Genomic DNA, 24,922 nt, shown 5'->3' with positions numbered 1-24,922 from the left:
AGGCTGCACATAAAATAACTGACTCATTTGGTACTTGGTTATACACGACAATATAACATTATGATTAAGCTCTGCTTGTCGTTGAGCAATTTTTGATAAGCACAGGAGTTTCAGTTGATTTACATCAAGGAAACTACAACAATACAATCATTATAAGTACTGTCTATTGTATGAGTACCTCATTGTTAATTGTCTAAAATACCAAATTTTTGTTAAATTTGAACGCCGGTTCATCCACGTAATCGAAACCAAAACCAAAACCTATGAAGAATTTTTGGTAAAATTATTTATTACAAGAAATGGAAGATCATAACAATTAAACGACAGTCACTCAGAAGAAAAAAGATGTAAGTGTGATACACAAATAAAACACACGCTATCGTATTAATATATAGGTAATACTAATAATACTACTAATAATAATAATATTAATAATAATAACATGGTAATGGTGTGGAGAGGCATACAAATAAGTGACCATGGTTGGCATGTGCCTGCTGTAGGGAAGCAATAGCGGGCAAACCTGGAACCATTTAGATACAAGAATAATGTGATTATACAAATTTAGGCACAGAATAAAAATGGCATTTTTTTGCTTACCTTTGGGTTTTTGGGCGCGTGTGATTTTTATCATTGCTTAAAAAAAAAAAAGAAGAAAAGAAGAAAAGAAGTACTACTGCTCATATAAAAAGAAAACATCCTCATTGGGGGCGGGGGGGGGGGCGGACCAAATAATCCAACTCAAGTGTGTGTTTTCTTTTTAACCCCAAATAATTTACATGACTGAAATAGGAATTATTTCCCTAAATACATCTTTCGGGCACATAAATTATAAATAATCTAATTGTCTAAAATACAAGATTTTTGCTAAATTTGAAGCGTTTTACTTGTTTTATAGAAAATCTTTTCTTATCGAGCCGACAAACTTAAATTTGTGGAAACTCTTGACTTTGAACGGAGCACGAACAAATCACCAGTATGGAAAGATGGCTTCAAGGTAAACTTTTTATATTTTTAATTTCATCCACATTCAACACAAAATTTTCCACATTAACCTTTGACCTTAAAACGTTTCCATTAAATCGATCTGATTTAAAAATAAAATTCACAACTTTTTCAGCTTTAAATTGATATAACACACACATACATACACCAAACAGATGATTCTCTACAACGCATTAAGACACAATAGACAAACACAATTAAAATAACAAAATATAAGCTAATTATCAATTTGCCCTTTGTCTTCAACTACGTCTGCGCCACCACTATAAAAATACTAGCTGTCGCGATAAAAAGTTAGTCGCCCAGAGTCACAGCAAATCTACAGCATGGGATAATTATCGGCTCTGTTGGATCCCTTCCCGACGTTAAATCCAGTCTCGTGCACATCATCCTTACGAACTTTGAACACTTTGTTTATTTTTACTTTCTCGTTAAGTTTAATTTTTATAAATAAACGATTGAGAAATCAATCATTTAAATTTTAAATCTATATTGTTTGTCTGGTTCCTTCTCGCCACCATACACTTATCTTCTATATAAATAAAATGAACTCATTTTTTCCCGTCTGATTTTGACATTAATAGGATTAAAAATCAAGATATTTCATGCAAATATAATATGCACAAACGGCAGAACAATATCTGAGGTGTGTTATAGGCTTATTATTTCTAAAATTCCTCGATAATCTTAGATTGCTATACTTTTTCTGCTGAGAAGTCACGGCCAAAATCGGTTAAGATCAATGGAAGTGGTAAAATATTTTCTCTCTCAAAAATTCCTCCTCCCCCTGCCACCACTTAACACCGTTTGGGGATCGTTCACAAGGAACAGTTGAGAAGAGAACACCGGTTTGGCTTCGTAGTTCTTTCATGTGAAGTTATTTAAAATCACTAAACTAAGCTGCATTGCTCTGTGGCGTAGTGGTTAGCGTGTTGGACAATTCACATTATATTTTCACGTTCGCGCCGACCTACCGTAGTCGTTTTTTTTTTTTTTCCCCCTAAACAACTGGAATGGACTTTTCTTGGTTGCCGAACTGTTAACGTTGCAGATGTTTTTTTTGTTTGTTTTTTTTCACACTTTATTTTCCCACTTTTACTCATGACTCCGGGTTTCATCCTTCCTACTTACCTACCATAACATTTTTTAAAACTCCCCCCCGTCCCGGAAACAAACACTCGGGCAACGCCGGGTACTCCCGCTAGTTCATAATATAACAAGAAGATAGACGATAATCTTCCTAAACGGTTAGTTTGTTTGATTATATTTGTAAGTAGAAGATGAAAACATTTCTACATTACCAATCAAATTGTAAATGGTTATGAAAAATTTAATAAGATTTCCAATTTTCCTGTGCGAAGTGTTCATTCTCTAACATTAGAACAAATCTAAGGGAGATAATTCAGATATAAATCCAAGGGAGATAACGCAGATTTTGTTTGTTTTTTTTGTTTTTTTACAAAGGAGTCGTCACTTATCAAGGCCCGGATGCCACTCGAGGATAACGGTCAATGAGTGTACAGTAGTCGATGGGACAATATCGTAGTAATTCTTAGTAGTGGAAATTTGGTAAATTGAATTACTTAAGAGGACAGCTCATCAAGAATTTGTTCACGTTGGACATGAAGACAACCATATTGTAGTCAGTTGGAAAGCAGGAAAACGGAACAAAGTTCCATAGGCGTGCAATTCTAAGAAAGAAGCTTTATTCATGGAATTTACGTTTAGGAGGTTTAAGCTCAGATAAAGAGGGGAAAATTATTGATAGTGGTTTCAGTTAGACGAGTGTTTTACATGAAAATCAGTTATGTATTAATTTTTCTTTCAGTGATATATTAATTTATTTACCCAATTGTTTCTCTTTCTACACTTGCCCCCGGTCCCCCCCCCCCAATTACTATTGTTAAAATTTATTATTGGAATTTATTGTTGTTAATTTGCGGCTTGTGATTCGCTTGCTATTTTTTCCTCAAAATAATTTAGCATCTTTCCACATTCCTTTTGAAAAAAAACAAAAAAACTGCCGACGCCATTCCATTTTTAAGTATACTTTTCAAATAGACATACTAATAAATGCGCCGTCTAGCATAGAATATAGGCAAAAGGGGCAGACAATTTTCATTCAAATCAAGACAGGAATGACTTGGGGAAATTTAGCTGAGTTGCTCAAGAATTACACATTAAATTTATCAACTGAATTCTTTCTTTATTTCAGTTAGTGAGAGGGGGAACATATCGCCTACTTTACTCTAAATAGGCCAATCGTACTTATATTAAGTAGAGATATAATTATGCCTCAACAATGATACCTTTATATATCACTAAGATTTAATTTTTTTTTTTAAATATTTCTTTTGAATTTTCAGAATTTTTCCTCCAGGAGTTTCAACCCAGATTTGACAGTCATCATTCACTTAAGAGAGATCCATACAAAACCAACAACTGGGGAGACTTACAAGTTTTCGCTTTTGGAAGAAGTAAGAATATTCTGAGAATATTTGCAGATTATTAAAACATTAAATTTTTTACTCTTTTTTTTTTTTATATCATACCAACCATTACCTGGCTATTTAATGTCATTTTTTTTATTGTATAATTAGAAGTATTGGATGTTATCTATATATTAATACAATAGTGTGTGTGTTATTTTATTTTTGTTTTTTTTTTCTTCCAAGTGACTATTGTTTAATTGTTATGACATTCCATTTCTTGTAATAAATACTTTTACCAAGAATTCTTCATAAGTTTTGGTTTCAGTTATAACTGAAGGAACTTTTGTAAACAATTGAATTCATTCAAAACGTATTTCAAAAACAAAAACAAATAACATTTAAATAAATCGCGATATATCCTAACAGTCAACGAGATGGACCAGCAAGTAAAGACGTCAGGCTCATTACCGTGGGGTCCCGATTTTGAATCTCACTATATGATGAGTCGTAGACGACGAAACACATGTCAGTGGATGATTATATTTTAAAAATTATATATATATATATATATATATACATATATATATATGTATATATATATATATATATATATACATCGCTCCCCATGTGGGGGTACCAAATTGGTTAAAGGGAAAATTATTCCCAACTCGCATTTAGGTAAAAATGCACTTTTGTAAATTGAATTCATTCAAAACGTATTGCAAAAACAAAAACAAATAACATATATATATATATATATATATATATATATATATATATATATATATATATCTATATGTATATATATATATATCTATATATATCTATATATATATATATATATGATGAGAATAATGAAAATAGTATTCTGACGAAATAGAGAAATAAAAAGGAACAAATCAAGTTATGTGTTCATCACGTTTTGTCTTTATTTCATCCAGAGGAAGTCTTGAAATAAAGACGAAACACTGATTAACACATAACTCGGTTTGTTCCTTTTTATTTCTATCTCTCTCTCTCATATATATATATATATATATATATATATATATATATATATATATATATATATATAAGTTTTGGTTTCAGTTTCAATTCAAGTGGATACACCCATGTCATATGGATATATTTTTTTTTATTTTTGAAATCACAACTTATTAATATCTAAAAATCGATAGAAAATTGACTATTATAATATATACGAAATCTGCAAGAATTAAAATATATTTAAGTGTATTTTACGACCGGGCTATGCCAGGCTATGCCAGGCTATGCCGGGCGTCCCTGCTAGCTTAGATAAATACTTTTGCAGTTTTAACAAAAGAGCTACAATAATATCTTTTGGTTAAGATCAAAGTGTAGTATCTATTCTTCAGATGCTGCACTTCCATTTCTTGTTCTCTTTCGGTGGAGGAGCAGTCCTTCACGATTGAGACAATTTTTTTATTTTTGTACCTTTTCTCCACATTAAAAAACGACCCTGGTGTCTAACTCAGTCCCGTGGGGAGGCATTGTAAATAGGTACAATAATATCAGGGCGTCTCTATTTACACTGAACATTCCTTTAGCCATAATATGTTGTTACGCTAGACTTCACTTTAGTAATTCATAAAAATAAAACCCCAGAAAGAGGGTCCCTTGATTTCCGAGAACTTTGACTGAAGTAAAATGAAGCAGAGAGAAACGATACGCATTCACTTTGAACGACAAGTCTAATTTTTTTTATAAAGAAAAAGTATGTCTCATCACAACTGGATCAAAATGAAAATCTTTTCTTCCAACATTTGTTTTGTATCAGCTTTCTTTCACATCTTCAATCCATTAACAATAGAAAAAAGGTTGTAAAAAGATTTTATGTCAACGGTTAAGGAAATGCTTCTACGTGTTCAACTGTTCAGAAAGCGGGATTAAACTGTGTAAATGGTTAAGTGGAAATAAATCTGTAACATTTTCAATAACAAAAATAAGTTCTTTATACATATGTGCAGGAGTTTATATGCAGTCTCTTTTTAACCGTTTTTTGTAGTAGTTTTATTTTTTTTGGGGGGGGAGGTCCCCCAACAAAAGGAGGGTGGACCTGTAAATTTACCCTTGTCTGTTCGTCCGTTCGCACTTTTCTCAATAACTACGCCCTGGAATTTTTTTAAATTTGGCACAAACATTAAACATGATATGAGTAAAAAAGTAACAGAACGAATTTTCCAGGAAAACTCCTAGGGCTGCCTTTCTGGTTAAAATGGCTAAAATTGACAGTTTTGTGCTTATTTTAAAAAAAAAAAATTGATGCCATGGATTTTTATAAAACTTTCTGAAAAGTTGTAACTAACTGATTTCTATATAATTTTGTTTGTCTATACTTCATGATAACTCTTGGGTGTGCCCCAGGGGCTCTTTTAGGGCTAATAAAAACACTCTATTTTTAGGACTATTTTACCATATTTGTTCAAAATGTTCTGTGTATGTCTATTTAGCAGTTTTGCATGGTGCTGAGCTCAAATTTAAATATGTTAAGGCCTTGAGGACTTTTGAGGCTAAATGGGGGGGGGGAAAATGATGGACTTAGTCATTTCTTTATTTGCATTGTGCAGAACCCAAATTTACATATGTTAAGGCCTAAAACTGCACTGTTTGTTAATTTTCACCAGGATTTGACGCCCCCTAAGGACTTTTGGGGTTAAATGGTGGGGGTAGGGTGGGGACAAATGCTGAACTTAGTCATTTTTTTTATACCTCGTTCACTGTGCACTCACAGGGGACCATGCATGCTTCACTTTTTTTTTTGTTTTTTTGTCATTGCTGTTTCGTCTAGTGGTTGCCATAGAAGTAACTTTATTTTCATGAAAAAAAAAAAATGACACGAGAAGATGTTCGCACACATATATGTACATGTTAAATAATCCGTACTTTGAAAATTGAACAAAAAATCAACAATAACTCTACAGCTATGTATAGTTAAAGATTTAAAAATAATCATCATCGGTAACTGTATCAGAATCGGAAATGGAGAATGGAATCGGTAATTATATCAGAATCAAGACAAATATTGGAATCGTCCCATCACTTATAGGTACATCTAATTTATAATTAGAATTGCCATCAATGTGCTAAATATATGTAATGTTTCCAATAACAACTAAGAAGGAGTCTTTATACATTAAAAAAAAAAAAAGGGTGCCTCCACGTGAAATTTTTGTGGCAAGAGTCGACATTGTTGAATACCAGTGGCAAGTGTATGTTCAGGACGACTGGAAACAATGCCGAGATAAGCGGAAAGCACATACAGCACCTAGAATTCCCAAATGGTCACCCATCTGGTACTAGCCAGGCTCAATGGTGCTTAACTTCTGTGATCTGACGAGAACCGGTGTGTCAACGTGAGTATGACATACATATTTATACATAAGTGGAGGTGTTTATATCTGGTCTCCTTTTTCAACTTCTATTATAGTCACTTCTTTTCATTGTCACCGTTTCCTGTAGTGCTTGAAGCTTCTTTTCATGAAGAAGATGACACAAGGAGATGTTCGCTGAGAGTTTTCATAAATGGTTTTATTTGGTCGGTTGTTTTTGTTTCATGGCATATCAACCCTTTTCATGTTATTTAATGCCGAATCCAGTGATTTTGAAGAACAATTTTTTAATAGAGTATATTTGTTTTTTTTTTTAAAAGTCGGTTTCTATTTAACCCATAGTTGGGACCTTAACAGGTACTACCAGTCCAGGTCAGAGTGGACTTGGGAGCAATGGCAATTAAAGGGTGGCTCTACACTCCCCAAAGCCCGCAAGCTGGGGTCTCAACATCGGATATTGTTTAAGGTCATATCCAAGGCCGGTTTTATTTGGAGAGAATTGAATTAGGAGAGGAAAATAGATTGATGTCCCCTTAGCTGACTATTTACTTTTTAACCCTAACACACAGATACGTCGAGTAAACATACTGCAATTAGCTATTATCACTGTTTCCTACATTATTGTGATATATCATTTACACAGCTTCCACAGAGAGACTGATCTGAAAAACCTTCTCTCAATTCAAAAACATGACGTCTTTTATCATTGTTCGGCTCCTGTTTTGTCTACTGTTTGACCTGTTGCCCTCTGTCTCAACTTTATGGCATCCATCTTTCAAGCAATAATTCTGCTTTACAGATTTGGGTTATCATGTACCCAGTGTGACCCTTGTTAAAGTTCCCACTAGCTAATTTAATCATCACCAACGTAGGACCCCTAATATGTACACAAAGTGTTTTCAGTAGATAATAGATCAATCACTACACGTTGGGAACATAAGTTTACACAAAAGAAAATAGCCCATCAAAATCTAACTCTTACAATGCTGTAAAGGAATAGGCTTAAATTTAAATACAAATAAATCTGCTGTAACAGAGCGCATATATGCACGTGTGATAAAATCAACAGCAGCTGAAGGTAAGCTAACCAATGAAAATATTAGCAGCAGCAGCAGCTGTTAAAGCACATATGCAAATTAGCACAAGAAAAGGGGAGAAAAATACACCATGTGGTCAAGGAGAAAAGTAAGTTGTAGCCAGGGAAGATGAACGTGTAAGTACGAGGGTGAGGAGATCGAGACGTGTGTGCGGAGAGACTTTTGCAAGATAATAAAATTCGTTGTTTGGAAAGAATCACGAATAAATGCATTTCATTTGTGTTTAAAAAAAGATGCTGAGTCGGATTTTTTTTTTTTGTTCCTTTTTATTTGTTTGTTCTTTTGTGACGGTGCCAGACAGCGTGTGGGTCTGAGAAGTTTGAAGTGTAGTGGCACAGTTAAAACTTAACGACCCCTTTATACTTATATTACAGGCTTGGACAGTGGTTCACGTTTTCACAAAACAGTATGCAGTCACAGAACCTTTCCAACTTCCGTTGTTCCATGGTGCACCTCCAGTCGCGATACTTAATCAACTGAATTCACAATCTTGCCACGAATGCATCAATGAAAACATTTTAAAGGGCAATGTAAGGATATTTTTATTTTTGTAATTTTGTTAAAACTAAAAATATTTCAAATATATCTCCATTTTTTAAATAGCAATATTACTACGTAGGGAGCTCCGTAGGGATGTTGTGATATGCAGACGATAACGCTGTCATAGCCTAATCCCCAGCTGAACTCCAGCAGTCTGTGGACAATTTTCATGCCACGTACTCGTGCTTTGGCCTAGCAGTTAACAAGACCAAGACCAAAATACTGGCCCAATCACCACCAGGAGAAGTTGTGCCAGACTGTCCACCAGGGTCTTAAAGAACAAAGATTTAACCACCCTGACGAAGGTGATGGTATACATCCCACGAAGCAGCAACTTTATGGCAACCTACCTGCCATATCTCATACCATCAGGGAAAGATGCCTATGATTTGCCGGTCACTGTCTGAGGAGCAAGCATGAATTGGTGAGTGATGTATTGCAATGGACTTCATGACACGGACGCGCAAGCAAAGGACGACCTAGATCCATGTACATCCAGCAAATAGCACACGACGCCAATTGTGAATCTGAAGATCTAAGGCAGCTGATGGAAGACAGGAAACTCTTGAGAGGAAGAGTCATATTGGTCCGGGCAAGGACCCCGTCCTGATGATGATGATGATGATGATGATGATGATGATACAACGCCATAGTTGTCTCCACCCTATTATATGCATGCGAGCCATGGACCATCTACAGTAAAAACCTTAAAAAACTTGAATAGTTCCACCAGAAAAAACTGCAGACCATCAGGTGGATTAAGTGGGACGATTATGTGTCCAATATAATTGTTCTCAAGAGAGCCAACATCACCAGCATCGAGGCTTTGATCATGAAACACCAACTGAGATGGTTTGGCCATGTGGCTCGCATGGAGGACACTAAACTGCAAAAACAAATGCTCTTCAGTCAACTAAATGCAAAAAATCAACCCCAAGGCTGTCTGTTACTTAGATTCAAAGACCAACTGAAGAAATCTCTAGGTGAAGCCAATATAGATCAAAACTCCTTTGAAGCCTCATCGAACAACAGACACGAATGGAGGAACAGAGTCAAAGTGGGTACAAGTCAATTCGAAGAAAATAGAAGAGCCAATCTGGTAACCAAATAGCAACAAAGGGCCCTTAGAGCCAATCAGCCGTAACCCCCCCCCCCACAGACTATTCAGAGCCCAAATTGTTTTTTCCAGCCACAAAAGGAATCACTATCCTGATAATGACTAAAATTCTTACGAAACTCAAAGCTTTCTCTTCTGCTTCTTTTCTGTATTGGACTTGGGAACTATGATATTCAGACACAAATGCATGCCGACAATGACAACATAGGGAATAAAGTTATTCAGGAACCAGAGTTACTTTCCTTTGAGGAGAAAGTAGTTTATAATCTTGAGTTATACCGCTTGGGCCAAGAATTCCTTGGTTCCGAAAGGTAGATCTCTAAATCTCATCATCATGATATCTTACCAGCTCACATACCAATACGTAATTGAGAATTAAGACAACAATTCTTCCTCAGTTGCTGATCTATCATGGCACATATAGGTGATACACTCCAAATGTAGTTCCTAACAAAAAAGAAACCATGGCGAAAATGCACATTTTTGTCATGTGTTTATATTCTTTACCTTGTTAGGAATGTCCATTTTATTGTATGGGAACAATGTATTTAATCATATTTTTAATCTACATATATCATGGTTGCTGTCTTTATAATTTGTTGTAGACAAACTATTAATAAATGAAATGTTTTTTTGTCTACTACAGACTTTTTACCACTTTTATTTTTAACAAATGCGCATAACTAACTTGACTATAACATGATCGAAAGAATTCATTTAAATTCTCTACCCATATGTTGTTAATCTTGATAAAACAGCTTAACAAGTGTTCTCATTTTTCGAATGCATTGATTGTATAAATCTTTAAAAGGAATTTACTGTCCTTGCTGTACACCCAAATGACGACTTTATATATTGTCTACTGAAGATATTCTCTGGATACTTATTTTCAGGTAGCTGATCTTTTCATGAAAAATAAGCCGATAACGTTTTTAACTTAAAATATTTTATTTACTTAGTGAATATCTATTTTCTTAACACTGAATTGTTTCTGGACAATATTCAGATGGGAGGATATGAAGACATTGCCAAGGCTGCTGCAAAGAAGGTGGGCTCTCTCTACTGTACTAGAAAAATTGTTCACATCTGACATCCTATATTTCTACAAAGCCACAATTTGCCGACTCATGGAGTATTGTTGCCACATATGGAACTGGTGCTGCTATCACTAGTCTAAAAAAGAGTCTCACACCTAATAGATCCCATATTATCAACCAAGCTCTAACCCTTGTCCCATTGTGCCCCCTCAATGTAAATAGCCCTAACTAGCCAGACAGGTAGAAAAATCCCACCTCTTCACTGTAGCGATCCCAAGATGCCGAAAAACCTTCTACTTTAATAGTTTCTTTCCCTCAGACTGTTGAACTTTGGAATTCCCTCCTGGTCTTCTGCTCCCTTGACTGTACTGACATGCCAAAGTTCAAGTGTGATGTAAACAGACATCTCACTGCTCAACTCCCTACATAGTGTCTCTGTAGATATAGTCCCAACTAGTAGCCCCTCACGCCCAAGTGGCATTGCGCCTTGTTTGGGGTGAATAAAAATTTAAAAAACAAAATGGCTTCTATCCACCAGGATTTGACAAATTATTTCAACTGAAATCCAACTTTAAATGTTTCCTACATCAATAAATCAATTAAATTTCTGTCCTCATATTGAGCCACAGATGTAGCAGCAAGTCTTGGGAACATGTTTACCAGAAAGAACAGTTGGAAATAAGTCATACACCATCAACTATGATTCCTGCAGCTCTTAGTTCCGGACACGTATCCAGGCTGTGATTGAGGCTGAAGGTGGCTACATTGAGTAGATGTCAGCTCTACTACATAATCAAGTTACCTAAATCGATTTGTCCAATGAAAGTTTTTAAAATAGAGCTGAAGTTCTGCTTACTTTAAGACGACGATTTTATTGTTCGACCCTGTAAGTCGAAGGAGTACATATGCTTTCAGTTCGTCAAAAACATTTCATTAACTTATAATACAGTAACAGGGATGAAACGTTTCGGCGATGGAAAAGATATTGGTGGGTTGGACACTTTCCGCATTCTGTTTAATGGCTAAGAGCTATATACCAAGAAAATGGGGCCATTAAGCCTAACAGTGATATGGGACAAGAAGGAGAAAGTGGCAACCCTAGTTGAAGTAAGCGTCTCTAATGATGCTGGCCTTAACAGAGCAGAGAGAGAGAAAATAACAAAATACCAAGGACTTATGTACAATATGAAAAGAAACTGGAATCTTAAGAAGTTATCAATCATACCAGTCATTATAGGAGCAACCAAGCTAATGGAAAAGAATTTAAAAAACTATCTGACGAATATACCCTGTGAACCAAGTGCAAGAGAAATACAAACAATAGCACTTAAAGGAACGGTTAGAATCTTAAAAGATCTCTCGTCTGGAGTAACTAAACTGATGGGAGAATGTTTGTCATCCGGTAGGATGCCCCATTCCAAGCAAAAACAAAATGATAAGAAAATTAAAACAAGAAAAATTGTCGATGGCATAGAAGCAAAGTCCTTTTTCATCAATTTGGAGATATTTTAAGTAGGATGGCCCCGAGAGTAAATGCCTACAGCTGCATACCTAGAAAATGGGGCTATTAAGTCTGAAATAGTGATATGGGACAAGGAGAAAGTGGACAACCCTAGTTGAAGTAAGCAACCGGGTTAATGAAAAAGAATTTCAAAAACTATCTGGCGAATATACCCTGTGAAACAAGTGCAAGAGAAATACAAACAATAGCATTTAAAGGGACTGTTAGAATCTTAAAAAGATCTCTCGGTTGGAGTAACTAAACTAACGGGAGAATGTCTGGCATCTGGTAGAATGCCCCATCCCCAGCAAAAACAAAGTGATAAGAAAATTTAAAAAAAAAAAAAAAGAAAGAAAAAAAAAAAAAAAGAAAAAAAAGGTCATTCTCAGTCAATCATACACGTTAAATCATTGCACCTAGCAAATCAAATCTACACTTAATCTTAACAGTACACTACAACACCTGCAACCCACCTCACCTGCTATTGAAATTTGTAGAGGAATTTACTCAAGTGAAGTTTTTTTTTTTTTTTGGTGGGTCGTGGGGGGGGGGGAGAAGGCGTATACTAGTTAGCTGAGAATAGGTCTATTTTTCCCCTCTCAGAAACAGAACGAAAGAAAAAGAAAGTGAGAGGGAAAAGGAAATAGAGAGATAAAGAAAGAGAAAAGAAAGAAGAAGAAAGAAGAAGAAAGAAGAGAAAGTGTGTGTGTGAGAGAGAGAGAGAGAGAGAGAGAGAGAGAGAGAGAGAGAGAGAGAGAGAGAGAGAGAATCATTAAACTGACAATACAATTGTTTAAATGTAAATTTAAACTTTAAAAAAGAAAATAAATTCTATCTATCTATCTATCTATCTATATTATATACATACCCAGATAAACCACCTTGCTAATGCTTCGGTTTTTGTAAGGATTTGTGACGCAAGAAGAAGTGATGAATTGCCACGAAATGTTTACGGTCAGCAAAAGGTAAGTTTATTTAAATGCAAATTAAAAGGTTCTTCTTCATTATTGTACCTATTTACTATGCCTCCCCACGGGACAGAGTTAGACACCAGGGTCGTTTTTTAACGTGGAGAAAAGGTACAAAAATAAAAATTGTCTCAGTCGTGAAGGATTTCTCCTCCACCGAAAGAGAGGCAGAAAATGAAGTGCAGCATCTGAAGAACAGATACTACATTTTGATCTTGACCAAAAGGCCAAAAATTGAAATATCGAATTTCAAGTGAAACCAATGATATCTATTGAATGGTCATGTCACAATAATGAAAATATCCAAACATTATGAAAAACAATAACAGTTTTCGAAGACAATTAGCAAAAATTAAGTTTTGCTGAATTGGCCAAAGATTTTCAGTTTTCAGAAAATATTTACCTCCCTTTTGTTATGATTAGAACTTTTTTTTTTTTTTTTTTTGCAAAGCTCAATTTTTGCTAATTGTCTTTGAAAACTATTTTCATTAATACTTAATTTTCTATTTTATCGTTTTTCGTAATATTGGGATATGTTCATTACCGTGACATGACAATTAAGTAGATCCCTTGGTTTCACTTGAAAGTTAATATTTCAATTTTCGAATTTTGCTACAATAACAAAGAAGAACCAATTACAAAAATATTTCACAAAATTTTAAATTAAAAAAAAAAAAAATGGAATACATTGTTTATTAGCCTAAATAAATAAGTAAACAGTTTATTTTGGGAAAAAAAAACAAAATAAATAATCGATACGTCTGTTACATGAGGTGTCAGCAGCAAAATCATTTAATTATTAATATTTTAATAATTAAAAGCTTGTTACTATGTAGCATCGTTATGCATGAATGTGTGTTGCTTTCCTCCAAGGACTGAGGCCAATTCTGTTAGATGCAAAAAAAAAAAAAAAAGAAAAAGAAAAAAGCCATTTGACATTTTGTAATTAATTAATTATTATTATAATTAATTATTCAATTAATTCAACAACAGAAGAATGATTGGCTTATCAAGCTAGTGAGTGTCTTATAGTTGAAAGATCAAAAGAGGGAGTAAAGAAAATAAGAGAGAGAGAATTACTTATCTTTTAAGTGTATAGCTTAATTATTAGATTTTCTTGGACCATTCCAAAAATGCATTTTGTCTCCACTCAATGGAACATTGGTTCGCCTTTGCCTGCTACCGTCTGCGCGAGCCTTTTCTTGTCTCACACAAAAACATGCGTTCACATCTCAAGCTATATTACTTGTCATATACATATGCACACACAAATATACGCGCCCACGTCCACACACGTACATATATTCATGTTCGCGTACATACACTCACATTCACGTGTATATACACACACGCTAACGTACACACACACGTGCACACACAAGGACAACGTCACTTCCCCTTTCAAAGGAAATACACACATGCGCAAAAGACCACCGGAAACAAGTATAAAAGAAAGAGCAACAAGCGGCTTCTTCCTTTTAGGACCAGCTTTCGAGCCGGTTGGTCTACGGACTGACTGCGTACCTCATGCCATTTACTACTATGTGGGACAAAAGGCCAACAGACAGTACGTACACTCTTTCTCTCTCTATCTACTACTTGTGCCAGAGAACACCACCACGTAGCTGATGGCGCACAGTTTAACTGATATCAACCCTCTATCCTTTGTCTTTGTTTACACGCTGGACTATCATTCTCATTTTCTACTATATCACTCACTTCTTTTCCCACGCGCGAACGATAGTGACCCGACCGTGAGATGAAAACACATTTCCTTTTTCCTTCTATAATACCAATCCTGCAACAAACGATGGTTACACCCGCGTGGACATGAACACATGTTATATCTAAAACATTCATTCTTTCAACAGTAAAATAAGCGACGTTTATCTTATCCATCAATTGAGTTTTTATTTCCTTCAATTCTATTCGTTTCATTATTTTCTTGTGGCGAGTTAGGGTATTTTATATCCTAGTCTTCTACACGTCTCTGTTGATCATGACAGTTGCAATGTTTGATGTTGAAAGAAAAACTTGGATAATCGCCAAGAGTGAAATGTATTGCTAAGATCTCTGTTCACTGTGTTTACCCATTTATCGTTAATAAGATAGTTAAGACTTATTAGTTAAAGCAATACTAATCACCTCTCTCTCTCTCATGTGTTAGCCGCAAAAGACATGTAAAGGAGAAGTGAACACAAACACTCACATAAAAAGAATTATTAAACATAAAAAATCGGAAAAGGAAAACATTTGCAGACATGTACTCCCACTCTACAATCATCCCAAAAGAGGTAGATCACTAGGGCTGTGACAACAGAATATTCTTATTGTTTTGACCCTCGAGTGTATATCTGACACAGTTAGACAAAGTTAACAGTTAGACTAATCTGATTCTCTTCAAGTCTGACGTAAACAAGTTCTTGATGAACCGTCCCCCTTAGTAATCCAATTTACAAAATTCCCACTACTTATGTTTACTACATAATAATCATATTGACTAATGTATACCAATTAACTCTTATTCTCGAGTGGCCTGCGGGCCTTGATAAGTGGTGATTCCTGTGTAAAAAAAAAAAAAAAAAAAAAATCAACTGAGAGTCATATCACTCTACATAAAAGCATATAAGATATCAATGGATACACACTCGAGAGTCAAAACAATGAAAAGAATATGCTGTTGTCCTAGCCCTAGTGATCATATACCTAAATCAATTAATGAAATCAATGATTGCCTCATGATCACATCATCTGGAACCCTATGCATTAAGAAAAAGGTAACCTCAAAACAAAATTAAATCTCTAACTTCCTTGGCATAAATTATGACCAAGTGCATCGCTTGTCAATGACTAGAGACATTGATATGTCTCCTACATATACTAATTCATTATGTATTATAAATTAACTAGCAGGGTGCCTGGCATTGCCCGATTGTAAAAGATGCTTAAATATGACATCTTAATTTATACAGATTTCATATTTTTATTTTATTTCAGAGTCAATTCTATTAATTATTATATTGTACCTAATATGATTTTCAAAGTAAAAAAAAAAAAAAAAAAAAAATACTTGGGTGCCATCAGTTAGAATCTAAATCTAAATGAAAACATAGTGCTCCAGCCTTAGTTGTTACTGTTTGAGCTGTCGTCAGTTGGATATGAAATAGCTAACATATAAATGTATATGGTACTTGTACAGTTTAATCAAGACATGAAAAAAATGAAAATATCGAAAAAAGGTTATATTGTACGTATCCGTTTTGAACTGAAAATCTTCAAAAAAAAAAAAAAAAAAAAAATTTCACTTAATTTGATTGAGTAGTTTTTTTTTTTTTTACAGCGGAAAAACACGTTTTTATGAGAGCGCGTTGAAGGCAGACATCTTGGAATTTTTTAAATTTTTGTTTGGAGTTTAGAACACGATACGGGGAGATAACTCTAGTTAAAGTGCCGACACTCCCTCCCCATCTTTAATACTAGCTTTTCTTCCTAAAAATCGAACATTTTGCTCAGTATCATGACAAATTGTTTTTTCGCTGTAAAACAAAATCTACTTGATGAAATTAAGTGAAATTTTTTTTCTGAGAACTTCATTCCATAACGGATACATACAATTTAAACTTTTTTCGATATTTTCATTTCTTTTTAATGTCTTGATTAAACTGTACAAGTGTCATGTATATATATATATATATATATATCTTTGTGCATGCGTACAAGGGAACTAAGTCGGCTTACAGCTGTTAAGTTCCAATTTCTTTAAATTCTGACCCCTCAACAGCTATTTTTACCAAAAAAACGGTTCATAAAAAAAAAAATACAATCACGTGACCCACCTTGCACTGCTCTGCAACTTTGCGTCTTGGAGGAGATGCAGTTTAAAAAAAAAAAAAAAAAAAAAAAAAACAAATGGAGACATACAGACAGACATAATGAGTTTTAGATATAAGATTAAGAGTTGAATATAAGCTTTCCTTTTCCAGATTGCAACCAACAAATCATATCTCGCTTTAAAGTCCGGAAAGTACGATGCCAAAGAAAATCCCGGTAAACCTATTAGAAGTTTGGTACCATCTCACAGAGAACCAGAAGAATTTCTGCTCAGCGTTGCTAAACATTTTAAAAAGGTAATGTCTATTTTAAATGTTACTAGGCATACTCATGACCCATTGGGTCGCAACCACAATCATTATTTATTCTACTTCCATTTGAATATTCATGAATTGTGACATTGGATGCCTACTGGAGAGACCTTATATGCTTACTGTGTGTGTGTTTGGATTCTTAATCCGGCAGGGGATATGATGCATCGAGTGTGTTAGGTATAAGTTAGTGTTAAGTTCATGCTTGCGTGCTTTCTCGCTTCCAGTGAACACCGCTGGCTAATCTCATGGCGAAAAGGGAGCAGCTATGCGTAAGTCTTCCCTGCCAGTACATAGCCTCTCCATCATCAAGACTCCTACAGTGCCTCCACGTTGGCCACACACGATAACTGGGCGCCTTGCGTCCCCAGGCTAAACCTGTAGGAGATCTTGGAGTAGTAGGGACCCCAGCGTTATGGCCCACCGGTGTGTGGACATGCCCTGGTACACTACCAACGCCTACCCCACTGTCTTGTGGGTGCCCTTGGTTGGGTGAAGACTTGGGGAACCAACCCCAAAATCAAACACCACTGCCTTGTGGGCCTTATCACAGCAAAAAGCTTTGAGATGGGAACTCTGACTTCAAATCCTACTGCTGGCTTGCAGTTTTCCTTAAAAGGTTATGGAACCTCATCCAGAAAGAAAAGGCGTAGTAGTGGACACGATAGGGTGGCTGTCTACCTCACTGAGATTACTTTCGACCAGAAGCTGTGGCCTCTTCTGCTGCCAGTCGTTGTGGGTTCGCTCTACTGGAAATGAGCATTGGAGGTTCAGAGGGTGTTTATTTGATGCACAACAGATACTACACACCCAAACTGCGCAAGCAAGTTAGGAGCCAAGGTGGAAAGTCCTATACTGAAGGATAAAGCACTGAGGCCCCAACTAGTCATCGTCAAGGCTGACGGGCTGCATGATGATGATTATTATATGCTTTCTAGACACTGTCCTCGAGTATCTAAGGTCTCTCTGTACAAATGTTTGTCAAAACAACATGGTTTGAGGATACTTCACCCAACAAGTAAACACTGACTAAATATTCAAAATAACATGAAGTGTTCGACAGCCCAATAAGATCCCCTCACATATTTATGTTTTGTCTTCATTAATGCTCATCAGTGTGGCTACACACGTACATTTATATAGAGAGAACTTGAATGCCTACTTGCAGAGAATTTTAATGCCTTCTGGAAATTGTCTACTGAAGATACTTCACCCTACAAGTAAACCCTGACTAAATATTCAAAACAACATGATATTCGCAACCCAAATAAGATCTGCTTGGTATTGCTAACTCACACTGGCTTTTTACGAGGAATGGTGTACCTTCTCCAAGTGTTAGTTAATAGCATGGTTAAACAGTGTTAATTAGCTATTATTGATCTATCTATCTATTTATCGATAAGTAGACAACAGAAGTGACCTTGCTAGGCTAAGAATAGAAATATTGCTTTGGTAAAAATAGCTTTAGCTGAAACTTAATTATGTAAATAGTTAAGTGATATGTTTATAGATTTAGCTGTATTTAGCTATAAACATAAGAATTTAGAAATCCAAAACAATAATTGATAAGTAACATTGATTACGTATGGCATAATCTCGTTGACACACCGGTTCTCACCAGATCACTGAAGTTAAGCAACGTTGAGCCTGGCTAGTATCAGATGGGTGACCATTTGGAAAGGCTAGGCGCTGTATGTGCCTTCTGGGAAGGTTGGGTGTGGGGCCAGCACCCTCACCCTGTAAAAAGAACTCCTCGCTACCAAAACATCTACAAACACTACTGATGCAATTCTCTATCTATATAAAAGCCAAGTACGTCCAAGAATGGAATACTGTTGCCATATTTGGGCAGTAGCTGCTAAAAACAGCCTATCCTGCCTTGACAGAGTACAAAATAGACTTTGTGGCTTAGTGGGGAATGCCCTTTTCTCTACCCTGCAACCTCTCTCCCACAGAAGAGACGTTGCGAGCCTATCCTTGTTTTATCGTTATTTCCATGGCAGGTGCTCGTCTGAACTCCAATCTCTGTTCCCCCCTCGCCAATCTTTCACAAAAAACACCCGTCTAGCTGAATCCACTGTGAAAAATTTCCCCCACTTTATATCTGTGCCTAAATCAAAACGCGGATTCCATGAACAAAGCTTCTTTCTTAGAACTGCACGCCTGTGGAACTGTTCCGTCTGCCTGCTTCCCACCGGACTACAACTTGGATGTCTTCAAATCCAATGTTAACAAATTCCTAATGAACCGCCCCCTTAAGTAAACACTTCATCAAATCTCCACACTATGTAATGTACTTGTAATAACCCTTATCCCTGAGTGGCTTCCGGGCCTTGATAAGTGGTGATCACTAAAAAAAAACAAACACACAGAAGAAAAAAGTTATAGATGGCCTATGCCCCTCCAGGGGCTCAAGGGCTATGGATGGATGGACATTGATCATGCCACATTCAGATAGGTGACCGGAGGTCACATTAAGGAGATGTGTCCTTTAATCAGCTATGTCACCAGAACTGACAGGTCAAAAAGATTAGAGCTGGGAGTTTGGATTTGGTCATCAAGGTCTGTTGACGTACGGATGTGTTCCAGAAAGGCCAGGAAGAAACGAGGCTAGAAAAAAAACAAACATGTAGTCGTAGCAGACTCCTGATGAAGACACCGAGACATTCCAAAATAAATTCATATTTATAAAATATAAAGCCGTTGTCCTGTGTTTCACAAAGAAGAATGTCAGGTATGTCTCAATCAGTTTTATTTGTGTTAAAATGTGAACAGTCATCACAGCGCCCAGCAGCAGTTGAAGACAAAGGACTTCCGGACAGAAAGGTATGAAACATCTTCCATATATAACCCCCCTCCCAGCTATACAACACAAATGATGTTACCTCAAGTAACAGCATGAAGCAGGATAATCCACCAGACTAGATGAATTCTTATCCTGGAATCCAGTAAGACGAAGCGACCACATAAAAGATATACTATACTTTATTTAAATGGTCAATTTTATTATCTTCTTCAGCTAAAATCTTATGTTCTCAACTTCTTTACTAACTTCATGTTTGAGAGATAAAAAGAAATTTTGAATATCTATGCATCTCGTACAGAGATCCAGTATTAGAAAAATTATTGAGTAGAATTTTGATGAAAAATAAAAATCAATTTTCAGATTTTGTTGATCAATCATTCATTATTAAGATTAAATCACTGCTGATTTCTGCTCTTATCAATGGTGATTTGGCAAAATATAAAACTGATTTTCTATTTTTTAATTAAAATTCTATTCATTTTTCATAATTTTTGGTGCTACGCAAGTATAGCAAAGAGCTTTTCTGTTAATTTATTTTAAACTGCGACTTTCACTGATGCACCATAGTGTATAAGCACCCTATTTAATAATGCAATTAATTATATACTTAATCTAAATCAAGAAACTTTAGTTTGAGTTTAAAATTCTTTGTTTTTGTTTTTCAGCTTGTTCATAAAATGGTGAAAGAAGGAGAAGTCTAGTTCATGGTTGATATGTGGTATGGTTTCTGGCCTTGGTAAATACTATCTTGGAGCGTCTTTGTGTACAAGCAAGAACCACACCAACATTTAATATGAACTATGATTTAAAAGTCATGTTTTAGTGAAGAAATAAAAATGAACGGATATACATATACCTTCTCTATATATAAGATTGACATCCCCCATCCCAACTATCAAACCTGAAATTGAAGAGGCCATTCTCATGCAAATATTTTGCACTCGTCATTCAAAGTTAATACTGCAGCATCTTCGAGCCCCCCCCCCCCCAAACACATTCTGTCTCCATTCAAAAAAAAAAAAAAAAAATTTTTTTTGCCTCACTCTCTCAGCTACATAATCTCACACAGGTAGTAGTAAATAATTTATCTCATCACATTTACTCCTACCAACAATCTTGAAATCACTGGTTCTTTTATTCATCATCATACTTACCTAGAAGATATAATCCTCCTAGGTAGTTGCAAATATTTTCATTAACTCCTCCCACAAACCCTGAAATCACTGGTTGTTTTATTCATATTCATACTTACCTATAAGTCACCGGCTAATTATTCCACTTCCTAAGTTTTAAAAAATTTTTTTTATTCAATTTTTACCCCAAACAAGGCAAGTGCCATTTTGAAGTAGGGGGCTACTATTAGGGGACATTATGAAGAGAGATGAGTAGAAAGATGTTTGTTCACATTACACTTGAACTTCTGCATATCAGTACAGTTGAGAAAACTATATCCCGAAAGGGAGTTTCTTTAATTCCATACATATTACATTGTGTTAAAAATACAAAACGACTGCTCCCATTTTTAATTTCATAGTTTAGCAGAATGATGGAATGGATGGAAACCACCAATTGGGAAAACACTTCAACATTAGAACCAGTCGTTCTTGGATTAACAGGTTACTATTTCTGAGCACAGCCAAGACGCTTCTCAGTAGCGATTTTACATACATTAAAAAATATTTCCATCATATATTTTAACTTCTTGGACTATTATTTTACTTTTTTTTTTCAGTGCAAGAAACCTTTACATTATTTGTTCATGTTATACATCAGATAACAAGATACCAAATTATTAATGCAAAATACTTTCAAACAGCTCATTCCTTACATTCATCTATCAAAAATATGGAAGACCAGAAATGCAGCAATTGATGTTTTTTTTTCTATATTGCTTTTTTATTTTATTTTAATATCACTTGTTTCCACTAAAGTATTTTTTCTTATAATTTTTTATAGAAAAAAAATCATAATATAAGTATTATTTCCTATCCCTCTACATCAAATTACAGTAACCAGAGATGACGGTGCCTACCAATGGCTAACAGTGCCAGACATTTGAAGGCATGCAATGCGTCTGCTAAGTAATAGGAACCAGTCAATTTTATGTCCACCAGTAACTGACAGTTGAAAACAGACAATTTCAGTTAGCATTCCAATAGAAGCTGACACTGATCATAGCCACCATTGAACGCTAGCACCTACAAATAATAAGCCCAAACCTCGTCAGTAACTACAACACTGGCAGTGGTCTTCACTAACAATTATAGTTTAATTTATCAGCAGGAGGGAGGGAAGAAGAGGTCCTTTACCAAATCTGTTCTGGGTTTTGTGCCATACCGCCACCAGGCAACATCAGTACATGGGTCCTGTTAGCATATACACACAAGGCATACCTAATAAAATGAAAATGAAACATTGAAATAAAAGGAACACTAGATAGCAAGTGCTACTTAAAACAGGATTTTGTACAAGAAAAATTGAGAAAAAAAACCCCCAAAACAATTGTATAACTAAGCATTTTAATTCAAGAGATAATAGAAATTATTCTAATGCTAATAAATGATTCTAGTACAAACACGTTTGGATAAAAAAAGTTGAGTGAATAGTAGTCACAAGTCAATGCGTTCATAGAGTGAATAATACGAGGGTGCAGATAATTTACATATGTAAGTGTTTAGCAGCGTGGCATGTTGATTTACCTTGTTCAGGTGTGTATAAATATGCACAAGGTGATGAAAGCTGGACACGCTAATCATGGTCCTTTCCTTTGAGATTTGCTTCCTCCCGTCGCCAGAGTGGGAGACGAATAGCATATGTCCTGGTGTCTTTCAGTTGTGACTCAATTTTATCGACCAGGTCTTATAGGAATTCCCAGGTTCACATGTTACTTTTAAAGCCGGGAAAGATTTCCATTGGTTGAAAGTTCTTTGAATTAACATTTTTGTTAAAACTTGTTTTATGAAGTGACGGCAATGGGGAAGAAAGTAAGTTGCAAAGAACAGGACCTAATGATTCATGTATACAATCTTTGCTAAGCATAAGGGTGAGCAATATTTAGTTTAATTTAAACAATAGTCATTAGATCAAGTAAGATTCTTAATACGTTTGTAGGCTTATATTTTTTTTTTTTTTTTTTTTTTTTTTAAATCAAAATTAGTTGATTTTGATCCGAATTTGAATAAGAATCCTAGAAATGGTTTAGTAACATCATTTTGACCAGCATGGCATTGCATGGTCATAAATATGCATAAGTAATATATTTTAATTCATGCAGCCAATTCTCCATTGAATATCAAATGTATAGTAATGATTTCCAAAGCTGTAATAAAGACATGGGTGCCATCTGCTAGAATTGAACCTTAGTAATGATGCTGAAGCGCTAAACTATCTGAGCTACAGACATGTTAAAAATTAAGCAACTAAACTATGAATGTTTAATTTTGTGCATGTGTTAACAGCTTTGTTCAATTTACCCTGCCAAGGTAATTTTTTTTTTCTTTTTACAGACTTATAAATAATTGTTCTAAATTTAAAAAAAAAAAAAAAAAAAAAAAGTTCAAATCTCAAGTCTATAGACCAAAAATTTACTTTGGTAGAGACATATACATATTTTTTTTCTTCATCCTAAATGCTACGCAATAATGCACAATGTATAAATAGAACAGAGTGTAATACTTAAATGAAACCAATCTAAAAAGAAACTTTAGAATAAATAACAGTTTGTTTTTCAAAGAAAATGAAAATTAGTTACTTTAGCTTTCATATCTACAACAGTATTTCGATTCAAAATTTAAGAAAGTAGGCTTTGAATATTAATGCAAGTGTGATGTAAAACTTATCTCATAAGTAAGGCAAAAATGGCCGCATGCATTTTTGTATGTCCAAGAAAGGCTTTTTTTTTTTTCCAGGAGGGGTAGGGGTTCTCGACACTTATTTAAAACTGCTTATACTCCCTAGATAATGTCATCTGTACATTTATTTTGATAGACTTATAAAAAAAAAAAAAAAAAAAATCCCTGGTTCCGTGTCATTCTCGTATATATAAAGTCAAACTCCTAGCCAGGTCATCCAGAAAGGAAATCAACTTTGATCAATGTGGGTGGGTGGGGTGTGGGGCCCCCCTTCATATCAGACAATTGCTATTCATTTGGATACCGCCAGAGCTACCCCTTTTTGTAGAGGGAGCTGGTTTTCCCCATCTTCGGGAAACAAATGAAACAGCAGAAAGCCAGACGTCCATTTCTACACGAACTCATTCACTTTTGCAAATAAATATTTTGATTGACATCGCTAAATTTAATTTGGACATTTCACTTCCTTTCGCACCATAACAGTGGTAAGATGTCAAATTTTCTTTCACGCCTTCGAACCTGCCTGCCACCACTTTTTTTTTGTGCTCCACACAGACTTCCAAACACCCAGGCAACCCCGATAGTTTTATGTAGGAAAAAAAAAAAAAAAAAAAATCTCCATCCATTGAGGGGGGGGGGGGGGAAGAGGAGGAAGCAAAGATTGCACATATTTTTTTTTTTTTTTTTTTAAAATTCGTATCATTTACAGTCAATCTTTAGAGATTCTAAATACTTCAGCTGTAAGGCAATGTTTTGCTAAGTTATACTTTTTTTTTTTCTTTTCAATATATGACGAGTAACAAACCTTTTTTTATTGTTTAACTAACGTCAACATCCTGGAGACTTAGTTTTGCTAAACCAAAAACACGAACTGAAGTTGCTATGGCTTTTTACATAATATATAAAGCAAAGAATAAGATTGTTAAATTTTTCTAATCGATACTGAATTTCGACAACATTTTAAGAGTTATCTCTAAAAATTATACAAATGCAATGTGTGGGAGTTCGTTCCTTGTAGACTCAGAAATAGCTAAACAGATTCTTTAAGATTTACAGAACTGGGAGTGAGCTTAGTT

General features: G+C 35.2%; 1 protein-coding gene and 1 pseudogene across 7 annotated transcripts in view; both read left to right on the top strand.

Moving 5' to 3' along the window:
• Nucleotides 1-20,848, top strand: part of LOC145280013 (uncharacterized) — a 183,187-nt gene extending 162,339 nt beyond the window's left edge. For 5 of the 7 annotated variants that reach the window (XM_080131649.1, XM_080131648.1, XM_080131645.1 and 2 more), the window contains 6 exons: nucleotides 899-997; nucleotides 3,372-3,482; nucleotides 8,259-8,414; nucleotides 12,952-13,044; nucleotides 17,031-17,174; nucleotides 20,661-20,848. In XM_080131649.1, coding sequence (XP_079987775.1) covers nucleotides 899-997; nucleotides 3,372-3,482; nucleotides 8,259-8,414; nucleotides 12,952-13,044; nucleotides 17,031-17,174; nucleotides 20,661-20,696 — 639 coding nt within the window. In that variant the 3' untranslated portion in view covers nucleotides 20,697-20,848. The remainder of the gene's footprint in view (nucleotides 1-898; nucleotides 998-3,371; nucleotides 3,483-8,258; nucleotides 8,415-12,951; nucleotides 13,045-17,030; nucleotides 17,175-20,660) is intronic. The other 2 variants (XM_080131646.1, XM_080131647.1) reach the window with 2 other exon arrangements.
• Nucleotides 18,771-18,887, top strand: LOC145280421 (5S ribosomal RNA; annotated as a pseudogene).
• Nucleotides 20,849-24,922: the final 4,074 nt, after the last annotated feature.

The sequence above is a fragment of the Euprymna scolopes genome, chromosome 7 (genome assembly GCF_053919585.1).
Source record: "Euprymna scolopes isolate OS-2025 chromosome 7, ASM5391958v1, whole genome shotgun sequence".
NCBI lineage: Eukaryota > Metazoa > Mollusca > Cephalopoda > Sepiida > Sepiolidae > Euprymna > Euprymna scolopes.
Note: the sequence above shows the minus strand (reverse complement) of the source record. Positions and strands in the feature narration are given on the sequence as shown.